The following is a 26,731-nucleotide window of genomic DNA, read 5'->3' as shown; positions in this document are numbered from 1 at the left end:
GTCAGCCTCTCTGCTCCTATGATGCTGCTTGGCCTGCTGTGTTCATCCAGCCCTGCACCTTGTTGTCTCGGATTCTCCAGCATCTGCAGTTCCTACTATCTCCAAACCCAGATATTCAATTGGATTCCAAGTTGCTTGCATAACTCAATCACAATTCTGACTCCTGAAATTACTACTGCACTTGCTATAGGAGGGAGTGCAGCAAAAGTTTGCAGACTGATTCCTGGGATGTCAGGACTGACATAAGACAAAAAGTTGAATTGTTTAAGATTATATTCACTGGAATTTAGAAGAATTGGTGGTGGGGGTAGGGACTGTATGTGGAGAGATAACTCATACAAATTCATGAGATCCTAACAGGACTAGTCAGGGCAGATATAGGAAGAATGCTTTTGATAGCAGGGGAGTCCAGAACCAGAGCTCACTGTTTAAGAATACAGGATAAGCCATTTAGAATTGAGATGAAGAGGAATTTCTTCATCCAGAGAGAGTGATGAACCTTTATAATTCATTACAACAGAAAGCAGTCAAATCCAAAAAACACATAATTCCAACAAGGAGTTGAGTATAGGACTTGCGGCAAAGGGATCAAAAGGTTATAGGGGAAAAGTATTTGCGTTTGATGATCAGATATGATCACAATAAACGGTGGAGCAAGCTTGAAGGGCTGCGTTGTCTACTGCTGCTCCAATTTTCTATGTTGCTATGTTGGCACTGTACTGTCAGTTGCTGAATTTTGGCATATATAAAATCCTGAAGAAAGGTTTCAAGTGATTTGCAGTAAAGTTTAAAAACTTTCCTCACTTAAAATCAGATACTCAGTTATGCAAAGCAAATCTTAAGCCTGGCAAGTTTGCTTGATGTGACCTCTCAGGAAGGACAGGGCTCAAAAGCAGCTTTGCGGAGAAAAGGGCAACAATGGGACACGTTTAGTGTTATCACCATAATCAAAAGAAAGGTATATTCATTTTTTTTAGGAGACAATAGCAGGGGAACTGATAAAAGTGGACTTAAACATCAGCCAATGAAGAGCTCCAAATGAAGGAAGACATAATAAATAAAAACCAAGGCAGGGTGATAGTTTGGAAGCCAGAGGAGGAATGCATATCATGCAAGAATAAAAGGTCTGTTGCATAGTGAAGATAATAGTGGAATTCCAACAGCACCTCCACAAGATAAATTTAATGTTCCAAAGCAATGTGGACCCAAGGGGAAGAAGTCTTCTGAATTATTGCTAGAGCAGCAATGCTCATTGATTTTGATTTTAAAATTAAGGTAGTGGCACATTAGGAATGGAAACAAATTATTCTTTGTTCCGAGATTGTGGAGAGAAACAAACCGACTGTATTTTGGTCCCTGATGTATTAAAATGAGTTTCAATCTTTGCAGTGAATTATGATAGCATAAAAGGAACCCAACAAACGTATAGATGGCTTTATGGCTTCACTGTCTGTATTAAAAAGTGTAAAGTCAACTGTTAACAGGACTTATAACTCACTCAGAGATAATAAGAACTGCCGGTGCTGGAGTCAGAGATAACACAGCGTGGAAGTTCTGAGGAAGGCTCACCAGACCCAAAACATTAACTCTGTTTTCTCCTTCACAGATGCTGCCAGACCTGCTGAGCTTTTCCAGCAACTTTGTTTTTGTTCCCATAACACAGTGTGGCACTGAAGCTGGAGGAACACAGCAGGCCAGGCAGCATCAGAAGAAGGGTCCCGACCTGAAGCGTCAACTTTCCTACTCCTCTGATGCTGCCTGGCCTGTGGTGTTCCTCCAGCTCCACACTGCTATCTTAGTTAACAGGACTTCATATTTGGCAGTCACACTGTATGCTTTTTAAACAAAGTGTCAGACTTTTCTAATCCAATAAGCATCTACAAAACCATTATACATTATTTAGTTCACCAAAACAGCTTTGGTGCCAAAAACCAGTTAACATCGTGACAAACAGAATAACAATCAAGATGTGATTAGACAGGAAAGCTACATGATGAAGAATATATTTAATCAAACGAAGGCCCTCTTTGTTTTATGAAAATTACATTTGTCATGCAAGCTTACAGGTTGAGTTGTAAAATTTAGCCAAGTGCTATCAGAGACAGTTTATAAAAGGTGCATCATTGAAGAAATGCTGGATCAAAGCAGCAGCATATTTTATTTTCTGACAATTGACATACATTCAATAAAATTGTTTATCCAACAACATAACTCAAGACTATAAGTGCACTAACAATCTGTAATGTGAAAAGAAAAAAATTAGCAAAGAAAAATGTAGCCCCCTTATAGTCAGTAACTGGGGATATTACAAATCAGTGAACAAAGAAATGGTAAAAGGTTTGAACACGTACTTTGGTCTGCCTTCACAAAGGAGAGCACAAATAACATCCCAGAAATGTTAGGGAAGCAAGGGTCTAGTAAGGGGGCAGAATTGAAGGAAATCGGTGTTAGTTAAGAAAATCGTGCTAGGGAAATTAATGGGGCTAAGGCTGACAATGGGGTCGTAACAACATACAGCCTACAGTACTCATAGAAGTGGCCCTTGAAATGTTGGATGCAATGGTGGTCATCTTCCAAACATCTAAAAACTCTGGAGTCTAGACCATGAAACAAGATGAAAACACATCCTTATTCCATTTGTGCCATAGGAACAAATGCTAGTCATTCACTTACTTCAGCCATTCAACTAGATTCTTGCTGGTCTGCACAACTCCATTTAGCCACGTTTCCACACATTCCGCAACACTATTACCCAACAAACATGCATCCATCCGGGTTGTGAAAATTTTAATTTGTTTCCAGAATTTAGGAAGCAGAAGGTTTCAGATTTTCACTCCACTTTGCTTGAAAAGGTTGGTGAGAAAGGAGGATCGGGAAAGGAAGGTTATTGTTCGTAAGGTGGCAGAAACAATTGTACTAATAATAATTTAATTGTGTCAATTCAAAACTTTACTGCAGGGAATGTCAGAGATGTTAACAATCCACTACTCTCACCTCCAACTTCCCCTTCCTCCCTGATGTCCTCAACTGTATTGTGACCTCAGGAGATTTTTGCTCATGTCTCTCGTAACTCCATTTGAACCCCTGCTGATCTCGACTTGGATTAGCCATCATTTCCTTCAGTTAAATACCAGGCGAACTAAAGCATTCATTATTTACTACCACTTGGCACCCATGCCATGGACTCCATTTTCCTTCAGATGACTGCCTCAGACTGAACTAGCTTATTCACAACCTTGCATCTTGTGCAACCTTCCAACTGGACAAAATTGCTCAGTACCATCTATACCTCAGTTGAAAATCTTGTTTTCTGCAATAGTTGAATCTTGAGCAGATCTTTGCTAGCTGGATCTTCACCGTGCACTCTGCAAATAAAGTTGTTCCAATCCAAATTCACTATCCAATCCAGGACAGAAACTAGCCGGTCTGTTTTGTTGACCTTTGACCTATATTGGTTGTTTAGCCTAACTCATTTACCCCTACCTCCCCCACCTCAGATTTACAATTCACATCTTTGGATATGAACACCGTGTCCTTGCTCTGCCTATCTGTAAACCTCATTCAGTCCTACAATTACCTGCTACTGATTGTTCCATACCACAGATACTGGCCTCCTACCATTTCCTCTCACACCTTCTTTTCCCTTTCATTCTTTAGCACCCACCGGAAAACCCATTCCCACAGAGATCGGAGATCTCTTCTGATACCTCCTCTGTTTTTTCCTTACCAACTGAATCACAGTCCTTTAAGGCATAGAAACCTGCCTCTTATACTTCATTTAGCTTACATGCATCCCTGATCCAAGTCCTCATGGTTAACTCATTGCTCCCATTACAACTATGGATGCATAAGAGATGCTAGCAAGCTCATTTTGCCTGCACCTCGACAATAACTACAAATATATTCAAAGTTTGTGTTCAAAATACTTACATCTACTTAGCACATGGGCGATAATCCAGGACCATCACAAGCCAAATTACACACAGGTTGCACACTTCACATCAAAAAAGTTACTGGATGCCCAAAGTACCGAATACAAGCAGAGTTACAGAAGCCAGGCACCGACTCTCCGACACCTCCTCTACCGCCTCCTTGATCATGACCCCACCCCCGACCATCAACCTCATCACCTCAGGTGACTTCCCACCCACAGCCTCCAACCTCATCGTTCCCCAACCCAGCACTGCCCGCTTCTATCTCCTTCCCAAAATCCACAAACCTGACTGCCCTGGTCGACCCATTGTCTCCGCCTGCTCCTGCCCCACTGAACTCATCTCCACTTATCTCGACTCCATTTTCTCCCCCTTGGTCCAGGAACTCCCCACCTACGTCCGTGACACCACCCACGCCCTCCACCTCCTCCAGAACTTCCAATTCCCTGGTCCCCAACACCTCATCTTTACCATGGATGTCCAGTCCCTACATATTTGCATTCTCCATGCAGATGGCCTAAAGGCCCTCCGCTTCTTCCTGTCCCGCAGGCCCGACCAGTCCCCCTCCACTGACACCCTCATCCGCTTAGCCAAACTCGTCCTCACCCTCAACAACTTCTCTTTCAATTCCTCCCACTTCCTACAGACAAAGGGGGTGGCCATGGGTACCCCCGCATGGGCCCAAGCTATGCCTGCCTCTTGGTAGGATACGTGGAACAATCCCTCTTCCAAAGCTACACTGGCCCTATCCCCCACCTCTTCCTCCGTTACATCGATGACTGTATCGGCGCCGCCTCACGCTCCCACGAGGAGCTCGAACAGTTCATCCACTTCACTAACACCTTCCACCCCAACCTTAAGTTTACCTGGACCATCTCTAACACCTCTCTATTTCCATCTCTGGCAACCACCTGGAAACTGATATCCATTTCACACCTACCGACTCCCACAGCTACCTAGAATACACCTCCTCTCACCCACCTTCCTGGAAAAAGGCCATCCCCTTTTTCCAATTCCTTCGCCTCCGGCGCATCTGCTCCCGAGATTAGGCATTGCACTCCCGGACATCCCAGATGTCCTCGTTTTTCAAGGACCGCAACTTCTCCTCCACAGTGGTCGAAAACGCCCTCGACCGTGTCTCTCACATTTCCTGCAACTCATCCCTCACACCCCCTCCCCACAATAATAACCAAAACAGAATCCCCCTCGTCCTCACGTACCACCCCACCAACCTCCGGATCTAACGCATCATCCTCCGACACTTCCGCCATCTGTAATCCGACCCCACTACCAAAGACATTTTTCCCTCCCCACCCTTATCTGTTTTCCGGAGGGACCACTCTCTCCGTGACTCCCTTGTCCGCTCCACATTCCCCATCAGCCCCACTACCCCCGGCACTTTTCCCTGCAACCACAGAAAGTGCTACACCCTGCCCCTACACCTCCCCCTCCCCCCTCACCCCCATCCCAGGCCCTAAGAAGACCTTCCACATCAAACAGATGTTCACCTGCACATCTGCTAATGTGGTATGCTGTATCCGCTGTTCCCGTTGTGGCCTCCTCTACATCGGGGAAACCAAGCGGCGGCTTGGGGACCACTTTGCGGAACACCTACGCTCCGTTCGCACCAAACAACTGCACCTCCCAGTCGCGAACCATTTCGACTCCCCCTCCCACTCCTTGGACGACATGTCCATCCTGGGCCTCCTGCAGTGCCACAACGATGCCACCCGAAGGTTGCAGGAACAGCACCTCCTATTTCGCTTGGGAACCCTGCAGCTCAATGGTATCAATGTGGACTTCACAAGCTTCAAAATCTCCCCTCCCCCGACCGCATCCCAAAACCAGCCCAGCTCGTTCCCGCCTCCCTAACTTGTCCTCCCACCCATCCACTCCTCCCACCTCAAGCCCCACCCCCATCTCCTACCTACTAACCTCATCCCACCCCCTTGACCTGTCCGTCCTCCCTGGACCGACCTATCCCCTCCCTAACTCCCCACCTGCACTCACCTTTACTGGCTCCAACCCTGTCTCCTTGACCTGTCTGTCTCCTCTCCACCTATCTTCTCCTTTATCCATCTTCTATCCGCCTCCCCCTTTCTCCCTATTTATTTCAGAATCTCCTTCCCCTCCCCCATTTCTGAAGAAGGGTCTAGACCCGAAACGTCAGCTTTTCTGCTCCTCTGATGCTGTGTGGCCTGTGTTCATCCAGCTCTACACTTTGTTGTCTCAGATTCTCCAGCATCGGCAGTTTCTACTGTTTCTAGAAATAACAGAAGCTGACTTGGGCCAAAATAAGTTCTGATTTTTGTAATTCAGAGTTATGAACATAGAAGTCACCATAAGAATTACAAAAAAGTTGACGTTTACAAAAGTTGAAAATTATAACTAAACTTATAAACTAAACTAAAATTATAACATAAAGCAGTTACTAAAGATTTCTCATTCTTCTTGTCTGTCTGCTTAATTGAAAAAAACTTTGTAATAGGAAATACTTTGTAAGGCCCAGCTTTGAATTTAATTACAAATCTAAGATTAAGAAAAAAAAAAGAGTAACAATACTTACAAGTAAACCAGTAAAATAGCTCCCATCACCATCACAAAGCGGCTGAAAGAGGAGTAGAAATAGACAATACTTAGCAGGATGCCTGCTCGGGAGACAGTGTACATCCAGTCCAACCAATCACGGTTTAAGTCCTCTTCATTTAGGACTGGGCCTCCTTGTGCATTCATCTGAATATTCTGGTTGATGGGTCTGTTCTCTGGAACAGCTGCAATGGGGACAGCTGGGGCCTCATCCGGGCGATTAGGCTCAGGGTTCACGGGCTCAGAAGATGCTGGACTGGAGGACTGCATATTGGTTGATCCTGAGAGCCTGATGGCAGCTTGACTAGAAGCAGGAGATAAAGAAACAAATTATGAAGCTTTGTGCTCATTAAGTCAAATGTTAGAATGGAGAGTTGGGAAAAAAAAAGTTCTGTTTTTGGCAGCAGACACTCCCAGACAAAGATAACACTAGCCATATGGAAATCAAACATCCTTTTTCTCCATCAAAACTCAGAAGGCACAAGTGTAGTTTTTGCTCTAGAATCTGTGCTGAATTAGAGGCGGCTTTTCATGGCAAAACTATTTGCACCAGGGAAATACAGATTAGTTAGCCTAACATCTGCAGTGAGGAAGTTGTTAGAGTCTGTCAAGATAGGTAAAAGAATATGGCACAGTGGCTCAGTGGTTAGCACGGCTGCCTCACAGCACCACGGACCCGGGTTCATTCCACCCTCAGGCAACTGTCTATGTGGAGTTTGCACATTCTCCCAGTGTCTGTGTAGGTTTGATCCGGTTTTCTCCCACAGTCCAAAGATGTGCAGGCTAGGTGGATTGGTCATGTTAAATTGCCCGTTGTGTAGATTCGGTAGATTATAGGTGGATAGGTCTGGGTGGGATGCTCTGAGGGTCACTGTAGACTTGTTGGGCCAAAGGACCTGTTTCTACACGGTTGGGATTCTATGAAATACCTTAAAAATTTTCAGTTGATCAGGGAGAGTCAGCATGAATTTATTACAGGTACATCATGCCTGAGAAAGCTCACTGTTTTGAAAAGGTGCCGAAGGTAGTGGACAGAGGAATATCTGTGGATGGTCTTTATATGGACATCCAGAAGGCATTTGATAAATTCCCACATCATAGACTGTTAACTAAGGAATAAACCCATGGGCTTGAGGGCAAATTACTAACATGGCTGGGAAATTAGTTAGTGGCAGGCGACATAAAGTATGGATAATGCACAGCTACTCAAATTGGAAGGATGTGACCGGTGGTGTCCAACAAGAGTTAGGGCCTCAATTATTCACAATATTGATTAACCACTTGGAAAATGACAGAAAGTGAAATAACCAAATATGCTGACACAAAGTTAGACAGCATTATAGACAGTGTAGATTATAGCATAAAGTTACAAAGGGATATTGATAGACTAAGTGAATGGGCAAAACGGAGTTCAAAGTACATAAGTGTAAGGTTATCCACTTTGGACCAAGAGGGGATAGATCAGGGTACTTTCTGTATGGCATGGTTACATATGAAGGATCTCACAGTTAGTGCCGTTCTCACCACTAGCCAAACAATGTCTTGGTGCTTGCTGCTAAGTTCTGGCCATGAGACATTCTACTAAATGACTGATAGTCTACCCAGGGAACAAACCAAAAGGATCCACCCTCTCCTTTTGCTGCAGGGTCTTGAGGACACTACATGCTGACCACTGCCTGATGGACTTGTAGTCAAAGATGTTTTTCTTGGCAAATTACTCCACAAAGACAGCTGATATGGAATAGTCCAACTACTTGGAGCATTCCGCAACAACAAGGCCAGTCCTATCCTTCGCAACACCAGGGACAAGTAGAACCTCAGTGCAAAGTGACAATTAATGCTTGAATACTGAGGATCTATGCACAGCTTCATGCAGCCACATACAAAGGTGGCCATCAGGATGAGACCAGCATTTGGTACATTCTTCCCTCCTTATCCAGAGTTTTGTACATGGTGTCCCTGCAGACACGGTCCATCTAAGACCTCCAGATGAAATGGAAGTCAGCTCAGGTGACGGCAACAGCGCAGGTTCTGGGAACAGGCAACAACAGAGAGAGTGTCTCACACCTGATACCAGGCTTTTACCTGCAATGGGAAGTGAGCTCCCAAAAGCCCAATTTCTGCATCACCTTGGCGACGAGCTCGTGCCAAGTTTTTGCGCACGCCCCAGTATCTTTGGACCATATTCCAAGCACCTTTAGGTAATCTGTCCTGATGATGAAGGGGATAAAGGACCGGTCGACCAATTCCCAAAGAACATGGGATTCGCTCTTGCCTTGATTTATCTTTGCTCCCGAGACCAGTGTGATCTGGTGCTCATGGGTCTGCACATTGACAGTGGATTTGAACAGAAAATGGCAACATCATCCATGTACAGGGAGGCTTTGGCTGCAGGTCTCCGCTGCCTAGAATAGTCACCCTCTCAGGCTCACATCCTTCCTGATGGACTCAGCAAAAGGCTCTATACGACACAAACAAGGCAGGAGAAAGTGGGCAGCCCTGCCTGACTCCGGATCTGATTGGGAAACTTTCCAATTTCAGCCCATTAGTAGAAACTGCACTATTGATGTTGGTATAGAGCGGTCAGATCCAATTGCATACTCCCTCCCCAAAGCCCATTTTAGAGACCACATCCCACATGCAGAATTTGTAATCTGCATTCAGCAGTGAAATTGGTCAGCAATTGCTAATTTCCTCCCTCTCCCGTTTGCAGTCTTTCCTCATGGATTCACACATGCTACCTGACAAGAGCATACGGTCATCCACCTCCAGCAGGTCATGACCAATTAAGTTCCACAGAGCTGAATAAAACTCAGCCAGTAAGCCGTCGCTTCCAGAAGCTTTATTCTCTAAGGACTTGGGGGACTTGATCAGCTCAACCAGAGATAACAGCTGGCCCAGTCTCTCCCACATGTTGTCATCTAAGATCTCTGTGATAAGAGGTCGGAAACGACTGGGAGGGTGCACTGTAGACTTCGTGACATACATTCTGGCATAAAAGGATTTGCTGATCCTCAGGATCAGACTGTCTGGCCAATATATAACTCTACTCCCGTGTATATGTGATTGACTCCTACCTGCCTCTGAATGGCCTAGCGAGTTACTCAGTTACTTCAAAACTTATTTGTGACAGGGTGATAAAACACTAGCTTGTCAGTCTCCACATCCCATAAAAGGATAGAAAGAAACTGGACAGCTGGAACAATTATTTTAGGTTATCTTTCTTCAGATACCTGCATAACAGTGCAGAACGTAGGAGGATGGAGGAGAATGTAATAGATAATAACTTCCCTATTTTAGTTAGCAGATTACTGCTTTATAGCAGTTAAACTATTTAGACAAACTGGATAACAGCTCACATCAAAACTAATCTTAAAATGCAAATTAGACTTGATCAGGAACTTCGACTCTCCTGCAAGGTCCATTTCTTTGAGAGAATTAAGAAGGCAGTTTAATTTATGCTAAAAGAAAAAAAGTACAACAAATATATCAGTAAACAAAAATTAACTACATATGATAACTGCATGAATTTCAAAGTAAAATGACTTCACACAGAACACAAAGTACTAGGTAAAACTGCAGGGTTACAATCTACGGTGAATATAATGTTACTGTGCATCAATCCTATAAACAAGATCCGAGGGTTAAAATATATCACATCACTTTAACTCAACAACTTTTTCTTTGACTAAAGTAATACTTGCAACTGGGAAATTGCCACAAATGAAAAAGAGATACAGTACCATTTTCCTGATAGTCTGATTTAATCCTCATATTTGTTCAAAAAACTGAGAAATGCATCTTCTCAGGTCCGAGTAACAAAATACTTACTACTGCATGTAGTACTGTCGTGCATACATCTGCTGCCACCAGAGGACATGCTGTGGACTGTACATGGAATATATTGGAAAGTTGCCTGGGATTCCTGGCTGCATTGGAACCTGGCTAACTCCATGTCTAAAAGGAAAGAAATACCAGAGTTCAGTGGAGAGAAGAAAGCCAAAACTAGGTTTCGCAATTGTTATGATGGCTATCTTCTGAAAATGTGCATGTCAACTTTTTAAGGCCTAGATAATGGAAGAATTTTGCACTTCCAACAGATTAGTTACAGTCCACCACACACTGGAAACCTACTAAACATTTTGTCCAAAAGACCACAGACGCAAGAGCAGAAGGAGTCCTTTCAGCCCATCAGGTATGCTCCAACATTCAATGAGATGATAACAGATCTGATGATCCTCAACTCCACTTTCCTGCCTTTTCTCCATAACCATTGATACCCTCACTGATTAAATCACTCATGAATACACTTAACAACCAACCCCTACCACCTTCTGAGGTGAATAATTCCACCAATTCATTAACCTCAGAAGAAATTCCTCATTTTCATCCTTACTTAGCAATTCCTTACCCCGAAATTATGCCTTCTATGCTATGCTCTCACATGAGGAGTAACAACTTCTTCAAATCCAACCTGTCAAGTCCCCTAAGTTTATTTCACAGTTCAACAAGGTTGCTCATCATTCTTCTGAACTCCAACGAGCACTAGCTCAACCTAGTGAACCTCTCCTCAAAAGACGATTCCCCTATCCTGGGAAAAACCTAGAACTGTTATTCAGTAACCAGCAAACACAGAGCATGCAGGGCCTTATAATCATCTTTTAAAAATAAAGAGAATAGCATTAGATGCTCAGATCCAGCTTGCTGAAACTCAATTTGGATTCCAAAAGACCCACTCTGCTCCAAAGCTGGTCAAAGATTTGAGACCAAAATGGATAGAGGTTGCAAATGCCACAGGAAAAGTTAGGATAACTGACCTAGACATCAAGAAAATAGTCAACAAATCAGGGCAACAAGGAGTCCAGTCCAAAACAAAGCCCTAAAACTAAGGAGTTTGCTTGTTCAATTCCTCTGCTGCTATTACTAGATTCCACATATATCCCATGTCAGACATATCGCAGTATCTGTCTACACATCCAAAAGTCATTTAAGATTATTTGAATAGGCATGTCCAACCCTGCAAACTTGATCAATGATATTAAGTGTACCAATATCAAAGGAATATGAACAACTTGTGAAAACAGTACTTTGAGCATTGAGAAAATGTTTGGAATTAGATAGCACATTTCACAGGCACAGGATGTTTCAAAACTCCTGAAGCTGTTGAAGTGATTTTTGAAAAATGTAGTTACCATTGTAATAAAAGAAACACAGCAGTTAATTTCTAAATAGCAAGCCCCCATGAACAAGAACAGGAGTGTCGAAATCATTTGTTTTAGTGATGATGACTTAAGGGTAAAATATTGGCCAATCCATAACGAGAACTCCCAGACTCAGCTGTGAAATAATACCAGCTACTTTACATTCACATGAGAAGCAGATGGGCTTCAGCTTAACACATTATTCAAAAGACACCACCTCCAACTGTATAATATTTCTTTGGCATTAAACTGAAGTGTGAACTGTGATCTTCATGTTTAAATCATGGACTAGAACCTGACTCAGAGGCAAGAGGACTACCCTCTGAGCCAAGGCCAATATTAATAACAGAGCTTTTGACACAAGCTGGGGTAGGTGGTGATGGTGAGAGGGGAGAGGAGTTGGGTGGGGTGGAGGTGTTGGTATTGGAGCTGTTGAGGAAAAGAGGATTGCAAGTGCCCAGAGAGTGATAAAAACTGAGATCTTGGGGTAAGGATTGTCATTGAGGAGTTCAAACACATGATGTGCATATTACATTTGCAGATTAGGAGACCAGGAGGCAACCTGGGTCAAAGCCAGGGCAATAGGCAGATACGATACTTTTCCTACAGCATGACGAGCAGCAATTTCAAAAGGACTGGTTTTTGGAAGGAAAGAAGCAAGGTGCTGATCAGGAGCACACTGAAATATTCTTGTCTGGAGAATCAGCTAAGTACGGGTTTTTCAGCAACAGATGAGTTTGGTTAGAGTGCCGAGATGTTTATTTTTATTTTTCTTATCTTTGGTTGGAACCAAGACCTGTGAACCAAAGGTAACCTTTGGTTTACTAACAGCACCTTGTTCTGTTTAAAAAAAGGAAAGGACAAACTGATATTGGTTTATGGGACCCGACCTGAGAAGTTAATTGCTGGTTGATTATTGCTTGAACAGCACTGTAAGTGTCTTAGCTCCAAGATGCATTATGCTTAAAAGCTGGCAAATGTTTTGATGATAAAGCGGCCATTACCGAGAGGTAAGTGCCGACCCAACTAACAAAGAGAAAGGCTGCGGTTGTGAAAGCTGCTGGAAAGTATTTTAGTTGCTCTCCAGTTTCCCTCCTGTTGTCAACTTATTGAAAGTTCAGAGAACAGAATCCCAGTTACAAGAAATAAGTGAATATCCCCTTGGAGCCTAAAGGAAGACGTCTGCATTGACCAGTCTCTTCAGAAATAAAGCTAGATTCAATCCCATGTGCCTGTGTTATTACATATCATTGAAACTACTTAAATGAACTAGCCAAGTACATCTCTTATCATTTACTCCTTAACAATGTGGCTGTCTGTTTGAGAGTGTGGGAGTGATGTTCAAAGGAGACCGAGTTTAAGTCCTAGATAATAATTAGAATATCTTGTTGTTTAACTTTGCTCAACTAGTTACAGTATTAAGAATTGTTAATCTGGTTTAAGCTATAAACTTGGTGTCTGGTATCAGCTATTCATAAAGAACCATTGGGGCAACTTTAAGGATTCAATGCTTAAAATTTTACTGTGCTGCAAATACAGGGATGGGAGGCTTATTTGACTTGCCTGCTGTTGTAACAAGATTTCAGAGGCAGGTTGCCGTTACAAAGAAGGAAGTATTCAGTGTTTTGAAGATTCAATGGATCTTCAAGTCAATTGTTCTGACTTGGACATGTACTGGGTCCAAAACCTTGAAATTCCTTCACTAAACCACTGAAGGGAGTGACATCATTACAGGTCCCTGCACTAATTCAAAAAGTTCCACCATCAACTTTCTGTACTTACCCTTGCATAACGTGCTGGAATCCATGACTCTGTGCATGGTTTAAAGGAACCTGAGAAAAGTTGCGGTGTCTGACATCAGCTGAATTAGAACCTGTGGATCCAATAATGGTTTCTTGGCTTGGAGATGACGATGGTGTTGTGGTACTTGAATTTTCAGAACTCTGAGAAGATATCAAAGTCCATTGTAATTGTTTTCATTAAGTAACAAGAAATATCCAGTAACGAACAGATGCCATGATTGACAGAGCATTAATCTGAAACAATAATTGTTTTTCTCCCCTCAGAAGGTGCATGAACACACACAGGTGTTTCAAGATATTTTTCAATTCCAGTCATACAACCATCCTTGTTCACCTTGATATTAACACTAATCACTTTGCAAATGGCAACGTGTCTGAGATCCATCCTAAAATATTTCTCTAGCTCAAAACAAGAAAACCAACTGACCTACCAAAGACTGACAAAATGATCTAGAAAATCCAAAACGTAAAATAACCCAAGTTGAAAATGTCAGATAGCTTCTATGTTAAATCTCTCCAGTTACATTCAAGGGTTTTTAAACCTAGTGCTTCCGAGTTTGTGTCGAAGCAGACTAATGACTGTGTATTACTCTTCACAGTTACATTCTTCATTGAGCCCAGCGGCAAATGCATAAATTCACAAAAACACATCATCCTGGGCTGCCTGTAAATGGATAAAGTCATCCCAAAATAAAAATCACTAAACATAGATGTGCTTAGTTAAAGTCACTGGGTCTAAAACCAAGACATTTTACCTCAATGAATGCACAAAATGATAGCATAATAATAACTATTTATAGACATTTTCAAACATGTAGAAACCTGCCAATGCTTGTATCAGAAATTTTACGGTGGAAAACTTGCCCTAAAAGCAATGAAATAAGAAGAAACCAAGTGCAAACATGGGAAAACATTAAATAAATAATCAGATTCTGTGAACAAATTAGCATCTTTTACTACAGATATAGTGCATATACAGCAATTTTAACAGGATATTTTTGTTTTCCAGAAAGCATGGCAACCCGCAGTTCCACTGCAAACACTAAGAGATCGACCTAGTTCAGGACAGTTTTAAGTCCTGACAGGTGGGGATGGCAGTATTGGTCAATACATACTCTTAAAATGATGGCTGCAATAACTTTAAACAGAAAGACATTTACCATGGTTCCGTTGCTGGTTGCCAGAGTTCCATTGTTCCTATAACTGGATTTGGGTGATCCTGGAGGAGTCCTTGAAGAGCAGACTAGGTGAACCATATGATACTTGTCTTGCTGTGTCACAAATGAGAGTGGTGGAAAGAATGAAAAACGAGAAAGCAAAAGTAGTGAATGCTATAACTAAGCCACAGCTAAAGATACACATGCAGAATTTCATTTTAAACCTGATCTACTGTTTTGCTCATTTTATACATCAGACAAAATGTGCTAGGGAAATTAGCTCCACACAAGTCATTTAGCTCTTCAAAAAAAAAAAAAAAAAAAAAAAAAAAAAAAAAAAAAAAAAAAAAAAATCGAAATATACAACTGAATCAAGGAAATATTGCTCTGTAAACAATTCACATAGAAGTAATTAAGAATTTGTGCTTTTCAAACCAAATAATGAAGAACAATTGATTTTCATTCATTAATTTGCAGGGAGGTTAAACATTTTAACATGTGACTATGTCCCAACACCATGGCATCATGAAGATACAGGAAAATGCGAGCCACAACAGAACACAGGTGGACAGAGATTCAGATGCCTTTGTATGTGAATCACAATATTATCCTTATGCACTTTGTATGGTATGATCTGCTTGTACTGTATGCAAAACAAAACTTTACACTATACCTAGGTACATGTGACAGTAATGAATCAAATAAAAAATTTAACATGCCGGCACACCAAGTGACTAGGAAGATAAATTGAATGTTACTTCCTGCAAAAGGGGAAGAGAGTATAGTTGCAAAGTGTTATACAATGATAGAGGGTATTGCCAAGTTCTTTTTCCTTCATTATTCCATAGTGATGTTTGGTGCCCAAACCTAAATGCCTTTGAACTGAGTTGTTTGCTAGGCCATTTCAGAGGGCAGTAAAATGTCAATCGCATTACTGTGGATCTGGAGTCAGATGCATGCACGTGCACAAATTCTGCACAACTGACCCTTTGTTAAATACCCCACCAGTAAAATCAAACTGGCAGCGACCATGTAAGCACAATATTTATTAGCGATCAGCACACTCTGACGTCCCTATATACTGGCAGCAGTACTATGCACGCATAAGGAGAACCTTTCAATAGTATCCGCGAACAACTTTTCTTTTCAATGACAATCAATGACAACCTCATGGCACCATTACTGAGAGTAAGCCATTCAACCCATCAAGTCTGTGCCACCATTCAATAAGATCATGCCTCATGTTAATTCTCAATTCTATTTTCCTGCCTTGAGCCTTTAACCCTCTATTTTCTGACTGATTAAAAACCTGAGAATAAACTGAACTCTGTGGGGAAATACTGAACTAGGGGTTACTGTTACAGACTAGGGGTCTCCCATCTAAGATGGATACAAGGAATTCCTTCTTTATGAGGGTTAATGGTTTATGGAATTCTATACTCCAGAGAACAGTGGTGACTTGATCACTGAATATATTCAAAGATGAATCAGAGATGTTTGATCAACTGGGGGAGTTTATGTTATAGGAGGCAGGCATAAGAGTGAAGTTGTAGTCGTAAGCAAATCAGCTGCAGTCTCACTAAGTAGCACAGCAGGCATAAAGATGGAATAGCTTTCCCTTGCTCTTATGGTAGGGTTAAAATTCCAGAGACGTACCAACTGAATAATATTATGTAAAAGGGCTTGACAGGAAGCAAGTACAAACACTTGCCAAACAATAGCTCTCCTAGACTCTCTTCTCCCCATCTCCCTCAAGAAAAAGGTCAGGCTATAATGTTATGAGAATATAGACATATCATCCTGGTTTGCACACAACATTCCTTGCATCACACCACCTCAGAAGTACTACAGTCTAAGAATTACAATAGGGGAAGTTCATCACCACATTGCCAGAACAATTGGTGATGGGTAGTAAATGCCCCACATCCCAAATAATGAATCAAATGGCCCAACCATAGTAGGTTTCTTCACTATTCCCATCATTGCTGGCATTTATTTTATCCAAACTCTCTCATTTATTTGGTTTGAAAGTTAACTTTGTGATTCACAGATATACAAGAGCTAAATTCAGTACTCAGGACCACCTGACAACACTGAAATTACTCAGGAGCACTTAAGACAAATAGCTGCAAAACCTGCTGTGCACGAGTTTAACAGAATCAGAAACTAAATTTAGAGTAAACTAGGACACAAAAAACAAAGAAATGAATTCAAACATGTTATTGGACTTCTTATGATTATTACCCAGACCAATCTCCAAACTTCAAAATTAGGTATGAAAGACATGACAACATTATGATTTCTATAGACCAACGATTCTCAAACATTATTGTTGATAGACAACACACGTGGGGCAAATGATCTTGTACAATATCTACCCACCCTACCGAACCCATTTTTGCACACTATCATAAAAAAACCTTTCATCAGAATCAATGCGAAAAATAGCACTGCTTTCAATGAGATGATGTCTGCTTCCAAGCCAAGCTCAGGCTCCACGTTCAGCCAGATTCGTCCCTCTGTTTTCAGCCCTCAAATGTTGAGAATTTGGATTTGTATGTTGTAATGAATGGCATGAAGTGCTGCATCAATGGAGCCAGGACTGAGACAATGCACGGAGTTAAACCTTTCTGAGTGAACACCAGTCCAAGTGACTTGTATTTTGCAGCCCATTGGGTCCACGGACCAGGCTTTGAGAACCAATATCAAGTGAAAGGGGTAAAACTGTAAAGTGGGAATGCCCAGCAACAATACCTTTTATGATTTTTTTTTTTAAAAATCTGCTATTATACAGGAGCCCGATCATCCCAACTCACTAACAGAACTTGACAACATCCTCATCCATCTCCCTACTTAGACCTGTTAATACCTTATGACAAGCATATTATTCATTGTAATATAGAAGTTCAATTTAAAGCATCTTGGAGATAAGAGGTGTATGGGTACTGGAACACATTTGAAACACCACAGAAAACAAAACAGATATCTAAATTTCAATCCCGTTGCAATCTATTAATTCACGTAATAGTAACCAAACAAGATCAAAAGAAGGAGTTTTAAATTACCTTTCTGAAAATGTCCTTGAGTTGCAAGTGGTCAGGGAGAAGTTTGCCAGAATACACAAGTCTCTGATCCTTGGTGGACTGTCGAAGAAACAATAAAAAAAGTTAACAAAAACAGAAGTTGCTGGAAAAGCTCAGCAGATCTGGCAGCATCTGGGAAGTAAAAAACAGAGTTAACGTTTCGGGTTCTTTGCAGGCTTTACAAATAATAGGAATGAGGAATTTGAATAACCAGCAGGTTCGGAGTCTAGTATCGGCCAGGTCATCGGGAAAACACCTCCTTCTCTTTGAATAATGAGAGGAGATCCTCATCTGCATAGACAGGTGAAGCTTGCTTAACATCTCACTCAAATATCACCTCTGAAAGGGTCTTCTTGTGGTGCAGGGGTCCTGTCCCCACTTCTGAACCGAGAGGCCTGGGTTAATTAGGAAAAAATAGTTCTTTTTAAAAAAAATCACCTCTGATAAAAACAGTGACAGCTAAATTTTAAACGGCAATACACACAAGGTAGTCATCGTTCGATCAATATACAGTCAGTCAAGGTGAACAAGGAAAATATAAACTGAGTACCTGTAAAAGAGAATTTTCTATTATACACCTGTTTCTGATCAATGACAATTTCAAAAAAAGACAAAATATTTTGCTTACAACCTCCTGGACTTCACCTACAACTTTGTGTAGCAAAGCCTTTGCACACCTCAAGATCTAGGCCTTTATGATCGTCTGACACCAGAAATAATGCTGCCTAAAGAATCAAACAGACACGTGCAAAATCAATGACTTGTAAAATCTCAATTTGTTTCCTTTAGCAGAACAATAAGTTTGGCAAGGCTCAGTACGAGCTGGAAGAACAGCATCTCATTTTCCATTTGGGGCCCCTACAGCCTTTAGGATTCAACATTGAGTTCAATAACTCTACAGCCTGAACACCAACTTCCATACCCAGCCCAAGCCCTACTTTCACCACTGCAAACTCATGTTCACCTATAAATGGTCCCCACCATCAACTTTTCTTTTCACTGGCACATTATCGTGCATCCCTTGTCAACTCAACTGTCATTCTCTCCCTTTCTTTCTCTCTCTCTCTCTCTCTCACACACACACACACACTCACTCACTCTTTGGCCTCCATTTCCGCCTATTCACTCAAACTGCAGCTCCCTCACACCCCTGTCTTTAACTTATTACCATCTTTTTCTGGCTACTACCAGTTCTGAAGAGGGTCACTGGACTCAAACTGTTAACTCCATTTTGTCTCCACACATGTTACCACATTTCTCCAGCAATTTCTATTTTTGTTAATAATTTTCAGTTCTTCGGCTGGAAAATGGAAGGTCAAGAGTTAATGTGGAAATAAAACACCAATGAAATACAGCCCAGGCCTTCAATGCCTACAAAGTATCTGTTTCAAAGGACACTGCCCTTCAGTTCTGGTGAAAGGAGGAGTCCCAGTTATCAGGGAACAAACCTTGAAGGAAATTCAAAGTATCAGATATGGAATAATGTTATATCCAAGGTGAGGGTTTGTACAAAAAGCATTACTACATCACCTGTTCTATTATTCTTGCTATCCTTTACACAGCCTTTCCAAAACTACATTTATTCTCCTAGCCCTGTGATTTAAGCAATGCATCCTGCCAACAAAAGTGATAAACAATCACTAGCAAACAACATAGCGCAACTCTGAAATGAAGTTCTGCACTCTATTTTTTAAAAACTTATTTTGTTCTTTCAGATGGGTCTCAAATCACTATTTCAAAGATGATCAAAGATGTTTCTGGTGCCCTGGTCCCCAATATTTGTCCATCAGCTTGCTAAAATAAATAGTTAGTTGGTACCACATGCCAATTGTAGAGACTGGTCATGTAGAATTGTTGCTGAATTTACTGCATTCCAGTCATCACACTTCAAAAGTATTAGTGGCTTCTTAAATAACTTTGGGGCATGTAGAAACTGTAAACGGTACTATAGAAATCACCATGGTTTTCCATGCTACACAGTCATTCATTGTCACTCTACTAATGCTTTTGAAGTCAGAGTGTAGTTGATAGAAATGTTGTTAGCAGCACTTGCAAATTTAAAATAGTCATGCCAACTTTCTTTAGTTATAGCAAGGAGCTGTCACACTAACCTGTGAAATGCACCAACACCTGAATATAACAAAGCAAATATGTTCATGACAATAGCATCAAATTCTTTGGCTTGTCTGTTATACCAATTGTGTTATACAGAGCTATAGATTGCTATCAGCTCTCCATGAGTTGTTCGCTCATTTTAATACCGGCAGAATTTTAACACAATTTCTGTGTCACTTGTATCTAGAATAGTGTGAACCCAAATAACCTTGATACCAGATTACTTCTCCCATTCATAACTAACCTAAACTGCTCCATGTAGCTTAGACAAGAAGGTTTCTCAACCATCAAGTAAAAGCAAATTACTGCAAATGCTGGTGAGCCAATATGTTCCTAATTTCACTGTTTAACACAGATCAGAAGCTGCCTTTCAATTCTAAAGATTTTATTGAAGGCAGGTTTCATGTAAGAAACAGATGAGGACACTCGTGAAAAATAATTTTTCAGGGCAGCAACGGTGGCTCAGTGGTTAGCACTGCTGCCTTACAGTGCCAGGGACCCTGGTTTGATTCCAGCCTCAGGCGACTGTCTGTGTGGAATTTGCACATTCTCCCTGTGTCTGTGTGGGTTTCCTCTGGGTGCTCCAGTTTCCTCCCACAGTCCAAAGATGCTCAGGCTAGGTGGATTGGCAATGCTAAACTGCCCGTAGTGTTCAGGGATGCCTAGATTAGGGGGATGAGTCTGGGTGGGATGCTTTGAGGGTCAGTGTGCAGTTGTTGGGCCAAAGGGCCTGTTTCCACACTGTAGGGAATCTATGAAATATATTAATTTCCTCTACACTATTCCTCAAAACCTAGTTTTGAGGCAGCTTTCTAAACATTAAATCAATCAATCTTTATATTTCCCACTGGCATCTCAAAGTTTTGTGCATTTAATTTATTTTGATTACAATAGATCTGATTAAATTTGAGCATGAAGATGTTTAGAAGAGGGAATGCAAATTATAAGGGCACTCAAAAGTAGTTGTTAGACCTGGTTAAATGCAGCATCACACGCCAAGGCTTTCAATGATACCTCTCCTCTGCTCGTAATGATTCACAATACTGCCCTAATAACACCATCCTTCTGAAAAGGCAAGGAAGCAAATAGAACTTTAAACATCCTTCACATGGGGATTAAAACAACAAAAGCACGGCAAGTAAACACCATTGTTTATAACCGAGTTTTAACTAGACCAACAAAAGAGTACAATATAAAAGGTCTTGCAGCACACACAACGCATTTAAGTGTTTGCATTCTTAGTAGGCAAGTATTTAAAGCCCCCCAACTCAACTGGGCACGGTCAAAATATTAGCAAAGACCAATGTTTTTTTTAGAAGAAAGAGATGCCAACCTGGGGCTACGTTCGGAACATCAACAGTATTCGTAGGATTCCTTGGTGTGGTTTTTTAAAATCAGTAATCAGCTGCCAGCCCTGTCTGGGAAATAAAACTGCAGCATCTTCGCATTATTGGGTCCAAAGCCAATTTGACTCCTTGGATCTTCAAACTACAAAGCAGAGCTTCTTAAAGAATACATACATGCTATAATCAGGGCAGTAAATGGTTCTTTTGAGCAACTTCTGGAATTTAGCACATGGCAAAGAAATGCAAGGTTGCTGAATTGTTTGAAAACTTGCAAAAAGCCAAACTCCAAAATCTCTCACAAAGCCTGACATAGGGTGTTCCAAATTCCCTGTTGAAACTGCTAGGATGGAGATGAAAGGGAGGTTGGGCAAGAAAAAATTAATATTAGGATCACATCACTTGCCCTCTCACTATTTCACAGACACAACAGTCATGTAGAGCTGGATTTTCTAAAAAAGTTTTATTTTTTATTTTGTTTACTAAGTTCTTTGAGAGAACAAGACTAAACTAGATCAAACTAGATCAGACCAGAACAGAATAACACAATTATCAACCCTGGTACTCTAACGCAGGTTTTAAAGCAGTGGATTACATACAATATACAGTGTCTGATCTGGTTGCCTTGATCAATATCCTGATAGGTCTGAAACACTTCGCAGCAGTTTGGACAGAAATCTGTACATGAGCAAAATAACAACAGTAAAAGTAACCTCCAGAGTCTCGTAACCATGTCTAACAGGAGTTCAGCAAGGATGTTGTTTATCATCATCAGTCCTCTTCAATGCCTCTGCAGAAATAATGATCAAAGAAACATTTGAAGGTGTAGAATCTGGTATAAAGGGGTCGGGGAAGCAAATGATAACCGCAGGTAAATATGCAGATGACAAAGCACTTGTAGCAAGCACAAAAGGTGGTTTACAAAATAAAACTCAACAGCAGACATGAACTTAGCCATAAAAATGAACATCCACAAAACCTAAATGATGCATACAGGTATTTCAAAATCACCCAGAAACATTTCAAGGAGAAAAGAGAATCAGAATATCAGGTACACAAATTCATATATTTAGGAAGTGCAATATCTGCAGATGGAAGATACAACAAATAAGAACAAGGCTAGCAACGGAAAGGGAGATTTAATAAGAAGTGGTTCTTAACTGGATAACCAAATAAACAACTCAAAAACAAACTTGTCAACACTGACTAGCAATGTTGCTGGTATGGATACAAAATATGGATTTTACATAAAGCGAGAGACAAGCTTTGAAATCGCTTTGAAACATGGGTGAGGCACAAATGGAAAGAATCTGCTGGATACAAGAAGTAACAAATGAAAGAGTGTTTTGGAGTGTGAATGAATAAAGAAATTTGATGAATATAATTAAAAGGCAGAGATTCTGGGTAGGGCACAGAGAAAAAGTCTAAGAGATAGTAGAGGAAGGATTTAAAAGTGAAAAAGAGAACATCAATATTGTTTGGCCAGAAAATTGAAAGAGGTCATTGCCAAATGAAAAGAATGGCATATGTCAATGAAGGGCAGAAAGATTACCATCTGCCGAGGACCTGCCTTCAACATAACAGACAAGATGATGACAACAATCATGATAATAAACGACAACATCAAAACAAGCCATTTGGCCCAACTGATCTTTTCCAATGCCCGAGTATTATATGAGCGTCTGCCTAACCTTTGCAACTGAACCTGTCAAATGGATCAAGGCGAGCAGAGATAAGTGAAATAATCTGTGGCACCTATCAACTGTATCAGACAGATTGACAACTTTTAAAAACTGTTCAGTCTGCTGGGGAGATTCGAGTAGATAGTTCATGGACCGCAAGACTTTGGCAATTGGCTGCATGATCAGTTCATGCACAGCAACATACTTGGTCTGTAACTATCTGAGATAATCAATCAACAAGTTTTCATGGCATAACCACCTTTGCAGTAGCATTATACCAAAAGAATAAACTTGTATTTTGTTATTTTTTTCCAGGAAGGTTGAAGAAATAAAACATTCAGGAAGGAAAAAACAGAAGCTCAGAAAAGCCATAATTACCACCTGAACATGGAGATTCAATTACAACCATGGAAGCTGCACTTACTAATAGGGTAGCTATAATGTGTGTGGAGATGTACTCATGATCATTCGATTTTTGTGCTGGCACCAAATGAGTGCTTAGCCCCAGTGCACTGTATATCAGGTGTCATTCACACCGCAGAATTAACCATTGTGACATCATTACTGCAAGCTTAGAGAGAAATAATTCAGTCCATTTCATGGAGATTCTGCAGCCAGAGTGGATTATATGCTGTCAAAGAAACCTTAGTGAGTTACTGCAATGTATCCTGTATATGATACACGCTGCTGCCACTAGGCATCAGTGGTGGAAGGAATTCATGTTTAAAGGTAGGGGTAGGTGTGATGCCTATCAAACTGGATTCTTTTGGCCAGGCTGGTGTTGAGCTTCTTGTGTGTTGCTGCAACTTCACTCGTCCAACCAAGTGGAGAGTATTCCATCACATTCCTGATGTGTACCTTGTGGATGGTAGACAGGATTTGGGAATGCAAGAAGTGAGTTACTGAGCATTGAATTCCAAGCCTCTAAATGCTTTTGTAGTATTTATATGTCAAGTTCAGTTTGTCAGCAATGGGAACCCCACCTCCGGGATGGTGGTAGGGCTGGGAAATTGTAATGCAATTGAACAACATTTTAGAGATCTACAAATTAACTGGAAACAGTCACAGTAGACTGAGAAAATTCACATATTAGTTCAACCCCAACAAAAGGACGGGTGCTCATGCCTTTCTGCGGAACTAGACGTTGGCTGTCGTTGTTGTAGGTCAGTCATCTCAACTCCAAAGCATCACTTCAGGAGTTACAGAAATATACCACTGCCTACAGCACAGAAAGAGGCTATTTGATGCATCGGGACGGCACTGACTGTCCTAACAGCATCACACCCAGATCCACCCTCCCATCTTATCCCCATAATGCTGCATGGGATTTTTAACAATGGCTAACCCACCTAACCCGCATATCTTTGAACTGTGGGAGGAAACTGGAGCACCTGGAGGAAACCCACGCAGGCATGAAGAGAACATGCAAACTCCATACAGACAGTTGCCCGAGGGTGGAATTGAACCAGGTGCCTGGTACTGAGAGGCAGCATTACTAACCACTGTGCCAGGGTGCAGGCCCAGGGTACTTCCATGAAGTAATGCCCTAAGTCCAACCATCTTTTCCTGTTTCAATGACATGCTTTCCATTGTAAGGTTAGAAGTGGAGTTGTTCACTAAAAACTGTGAACCACGTTCATAGATCATCATAGAATCCCTGCAGTGTGGAAACAGGCCCTTCGGCCCAAAAATTCCACACCGACCCTTGGACCATCCGACCCAGACCCATCCCCCTATAACCCACACACCCCTGAACACTACGGGCAATTTAGCATGGCCAACCCACCTAGCCTGCACATCTTTGGACTGTGGGAGGAAACCGGAGCACCCGGAGGAAACCCACGCAGACATGGGGAGAATGTGCAAACTCCACACAGACAGTCGCCCGAGGCTGGAATCGAACCCGGGTCCCTGGCGCTGTGAGGCTGCAGTGCTAACCATTGAGCCACCGTGCCGCCCCACTTCTCCTTCCTCCAGTGACACCTAGTAGCACCTGTGTGCACCATTTATGACATGCATTGCAGAGGTTCATAAAGAACTCTTACCATGTTCCAAACTCATGACCACTACAATCTAGAAGGACAAGGGCATCAGATATGTGGAAACATCACCACTCAATCTTGGAACTCCATTCTGAACAGCACTGTGGGTGTACCTCCACCAAATGGACTGCAACACTTCAAGGCAGTAGCTCACCACAACCTGCACACTAGCTATCCTTTTGAAGTGTGACACCCAGAAATGGATTCAATACTCTAGCTGAGGTTGAAACCATGTTTTATACAAATTCAACATAACCTCTCTGTTCTTGCTGTGTCCCTAATAATGAAGCCTAGCAAACTGTATCCTTTGTTAACCAAGCTCTCTTGACCTGCCTGTCACCTTCAATGAATTAGGTACATATAAAGAGGTTCCTCTACTCCTACACACCTTTTAGAATTGTTCCGACTTTATTTATCTCTCCATATACTTCCAAGTAAAATGCATCTCCTCACTTCTCCACATTGGTCATACAGGTAGCAAATGAAGTTCATTGTCTATGCTATTTCAAAGCTCTGCACTATCCTCCTCACATTCACAATGTCGCCAAGCTTTGTACCACCCACAAACCTTCAAAAACTGTGCTGTGTGCTCCAAGTTCTCAATCATTAACGTCAATCAGAAAAAGCACTGACCCTGGGGAACTCTGCTGTGTACCTTTCCAGCCTGAGAAAAGTCCACTAACTACTACGTTTTATCTACAATCAACAAGTCAATTCAATATCCATGTTGCCGTTACCATTCCTTTTACTTCATGAGCTAGAATCTTGTCTCGGAAGCTGCTGAATGGCACTGCACCAAACACCTTTTGTAAATCCGCATACATCTCAACAACTGCATTACCCTCAAACCTCGACAACAAGGTGTAGAGCTGGATGAACACAGCAGGCCAAGCAGCATCATAGGAGCAGGAAGGCTGACGTTTCGGGCCTAGACCCTTCATGAGAGAAGGGGGAGGGGAAGGGGAAGGGGAAGGGGGTCCTGAAATAAATAGGGAGAGAGTGGGAGGCGGATAGAAGATGGACAGAGGAGAGGATAGGTGGAGAGGAAACAAACAGGTTGAAGAGGCAGGGATGGGACCAGTAAAGGTGAGTGTAGGTGGGGAGTTAGGGAGGGGATAGGTCAGTCCAGGGAGGACGGACAGGTCAAGGGGGCGGGATGAAGTTAGTCGGTAGGAGATGGAGGTGCGGCTTGAGGTGGGAGGAAGAACAGGTTAGGGAGGCGGGGACGAGCTGGACTGGTTTTGGGATGCGGTAGGGGGACAGGAGATTTTGAAACTTGTGAAATCCACATTGATACCATTGGGCTGCAGGGTTCCCAAGCGGAATATGAGTTGCCGTTCCTGCAACCTTCGGGTGGCATCGTTGTGGCACTGCAGGAGGCCCAGGATGGACATGTCGTCTGAGGAATGGGAGGGGGAGTTGAAATGGTTCGCGACTGGGAAGTGCAGTTGTTTATTGCGATTGGAGCGTAGGTGTTTTGCAAAGCGGTCCCCGAGCCTCCGCTTGGTTTCCCCGATGTAGAGGAAGCCACACCGGCTACAGCGGATGCAGTATACCACATTGGCAGATGTGCAGGTGAACATCTGCTTGATGTGGAAAGTCTTCTTGGGGCCTGGGATGGGGGTGAGGGAGGAGGTATAGGGGCAGGTGTAGCACTTCTTGCGGTTGCAGGGAAAAGTGCCAGGTGTGGTGGAGGGAAGTGTAGAGCGGACAAGGGAGTCACGGAGAGAGTGGTCCCTCTGGAAAGCAGATAAGGGTGGGGAGGGAAAGATGTCTTTGGTGGTGGGG

General features: G+C 42.1%; 1 protein-coding gene across 3 annotated transcripts in view; it reads right to left on the bottom strand.

The window, feature by feature from the left end:
- Positions 1-26,731, bottom strand: part of herpud2 (HERPUD family member 2) — a 50,578-nt gene that overhangs the window by 4,294 nt on the left and 19,553 nt on the right. For 2 of the 3 annotated variants that reach the window (XM_048595654.1, XM_048595656.1), the window contains 5 exons: positions 17,744-17,821; positions 14,682-14,792; positions 13,502-13,662; positions 10,350-10,475; positions 6,499-6,822 (listed from right to left, as the gene is read on the bottom strand). In XM_048595654.1, coding sequence (XP_048451611.1) covers positions 6,499-6,822; positions 10,350-10,475; positions 13,502-13,662; positions 14,682-14,792; positions 17,744-17,821 — 800 coding nt within the window. Of the gene's footprint in view, positions 1-6,498; positions 6,823-10,349; positions 10,476-13,501; positions 13,663-14,681; positions 14,793-17,743; positions 17,822-21,209; positions 21,691-26,731 lie in introns of those variants that run through there. The other variant, XM_048595655.1, reaches the window with a different exon arrangement.

The sequence above is a fragment of the Rhincodon typus genome, chromosome 4 (assembly GCF_021869965.1).
Source record: "Rhincodon typus isolate 14 chromosome 4, sRhiTyp1.1, whole genome shotgun sequence".
In the NCBI taxonomy this organism is placed as follows: Eukaryota; Metazoa; Chordata; class Chondrichthyes; order Orectolobiformes; family Rhincodontidae; genus Rhincodon; species Rhincodon typus.
Note: the sequence above shows the minus strand (reverse complement) of the source record. Positions and strands in the feature narration are given on the sequence as shown.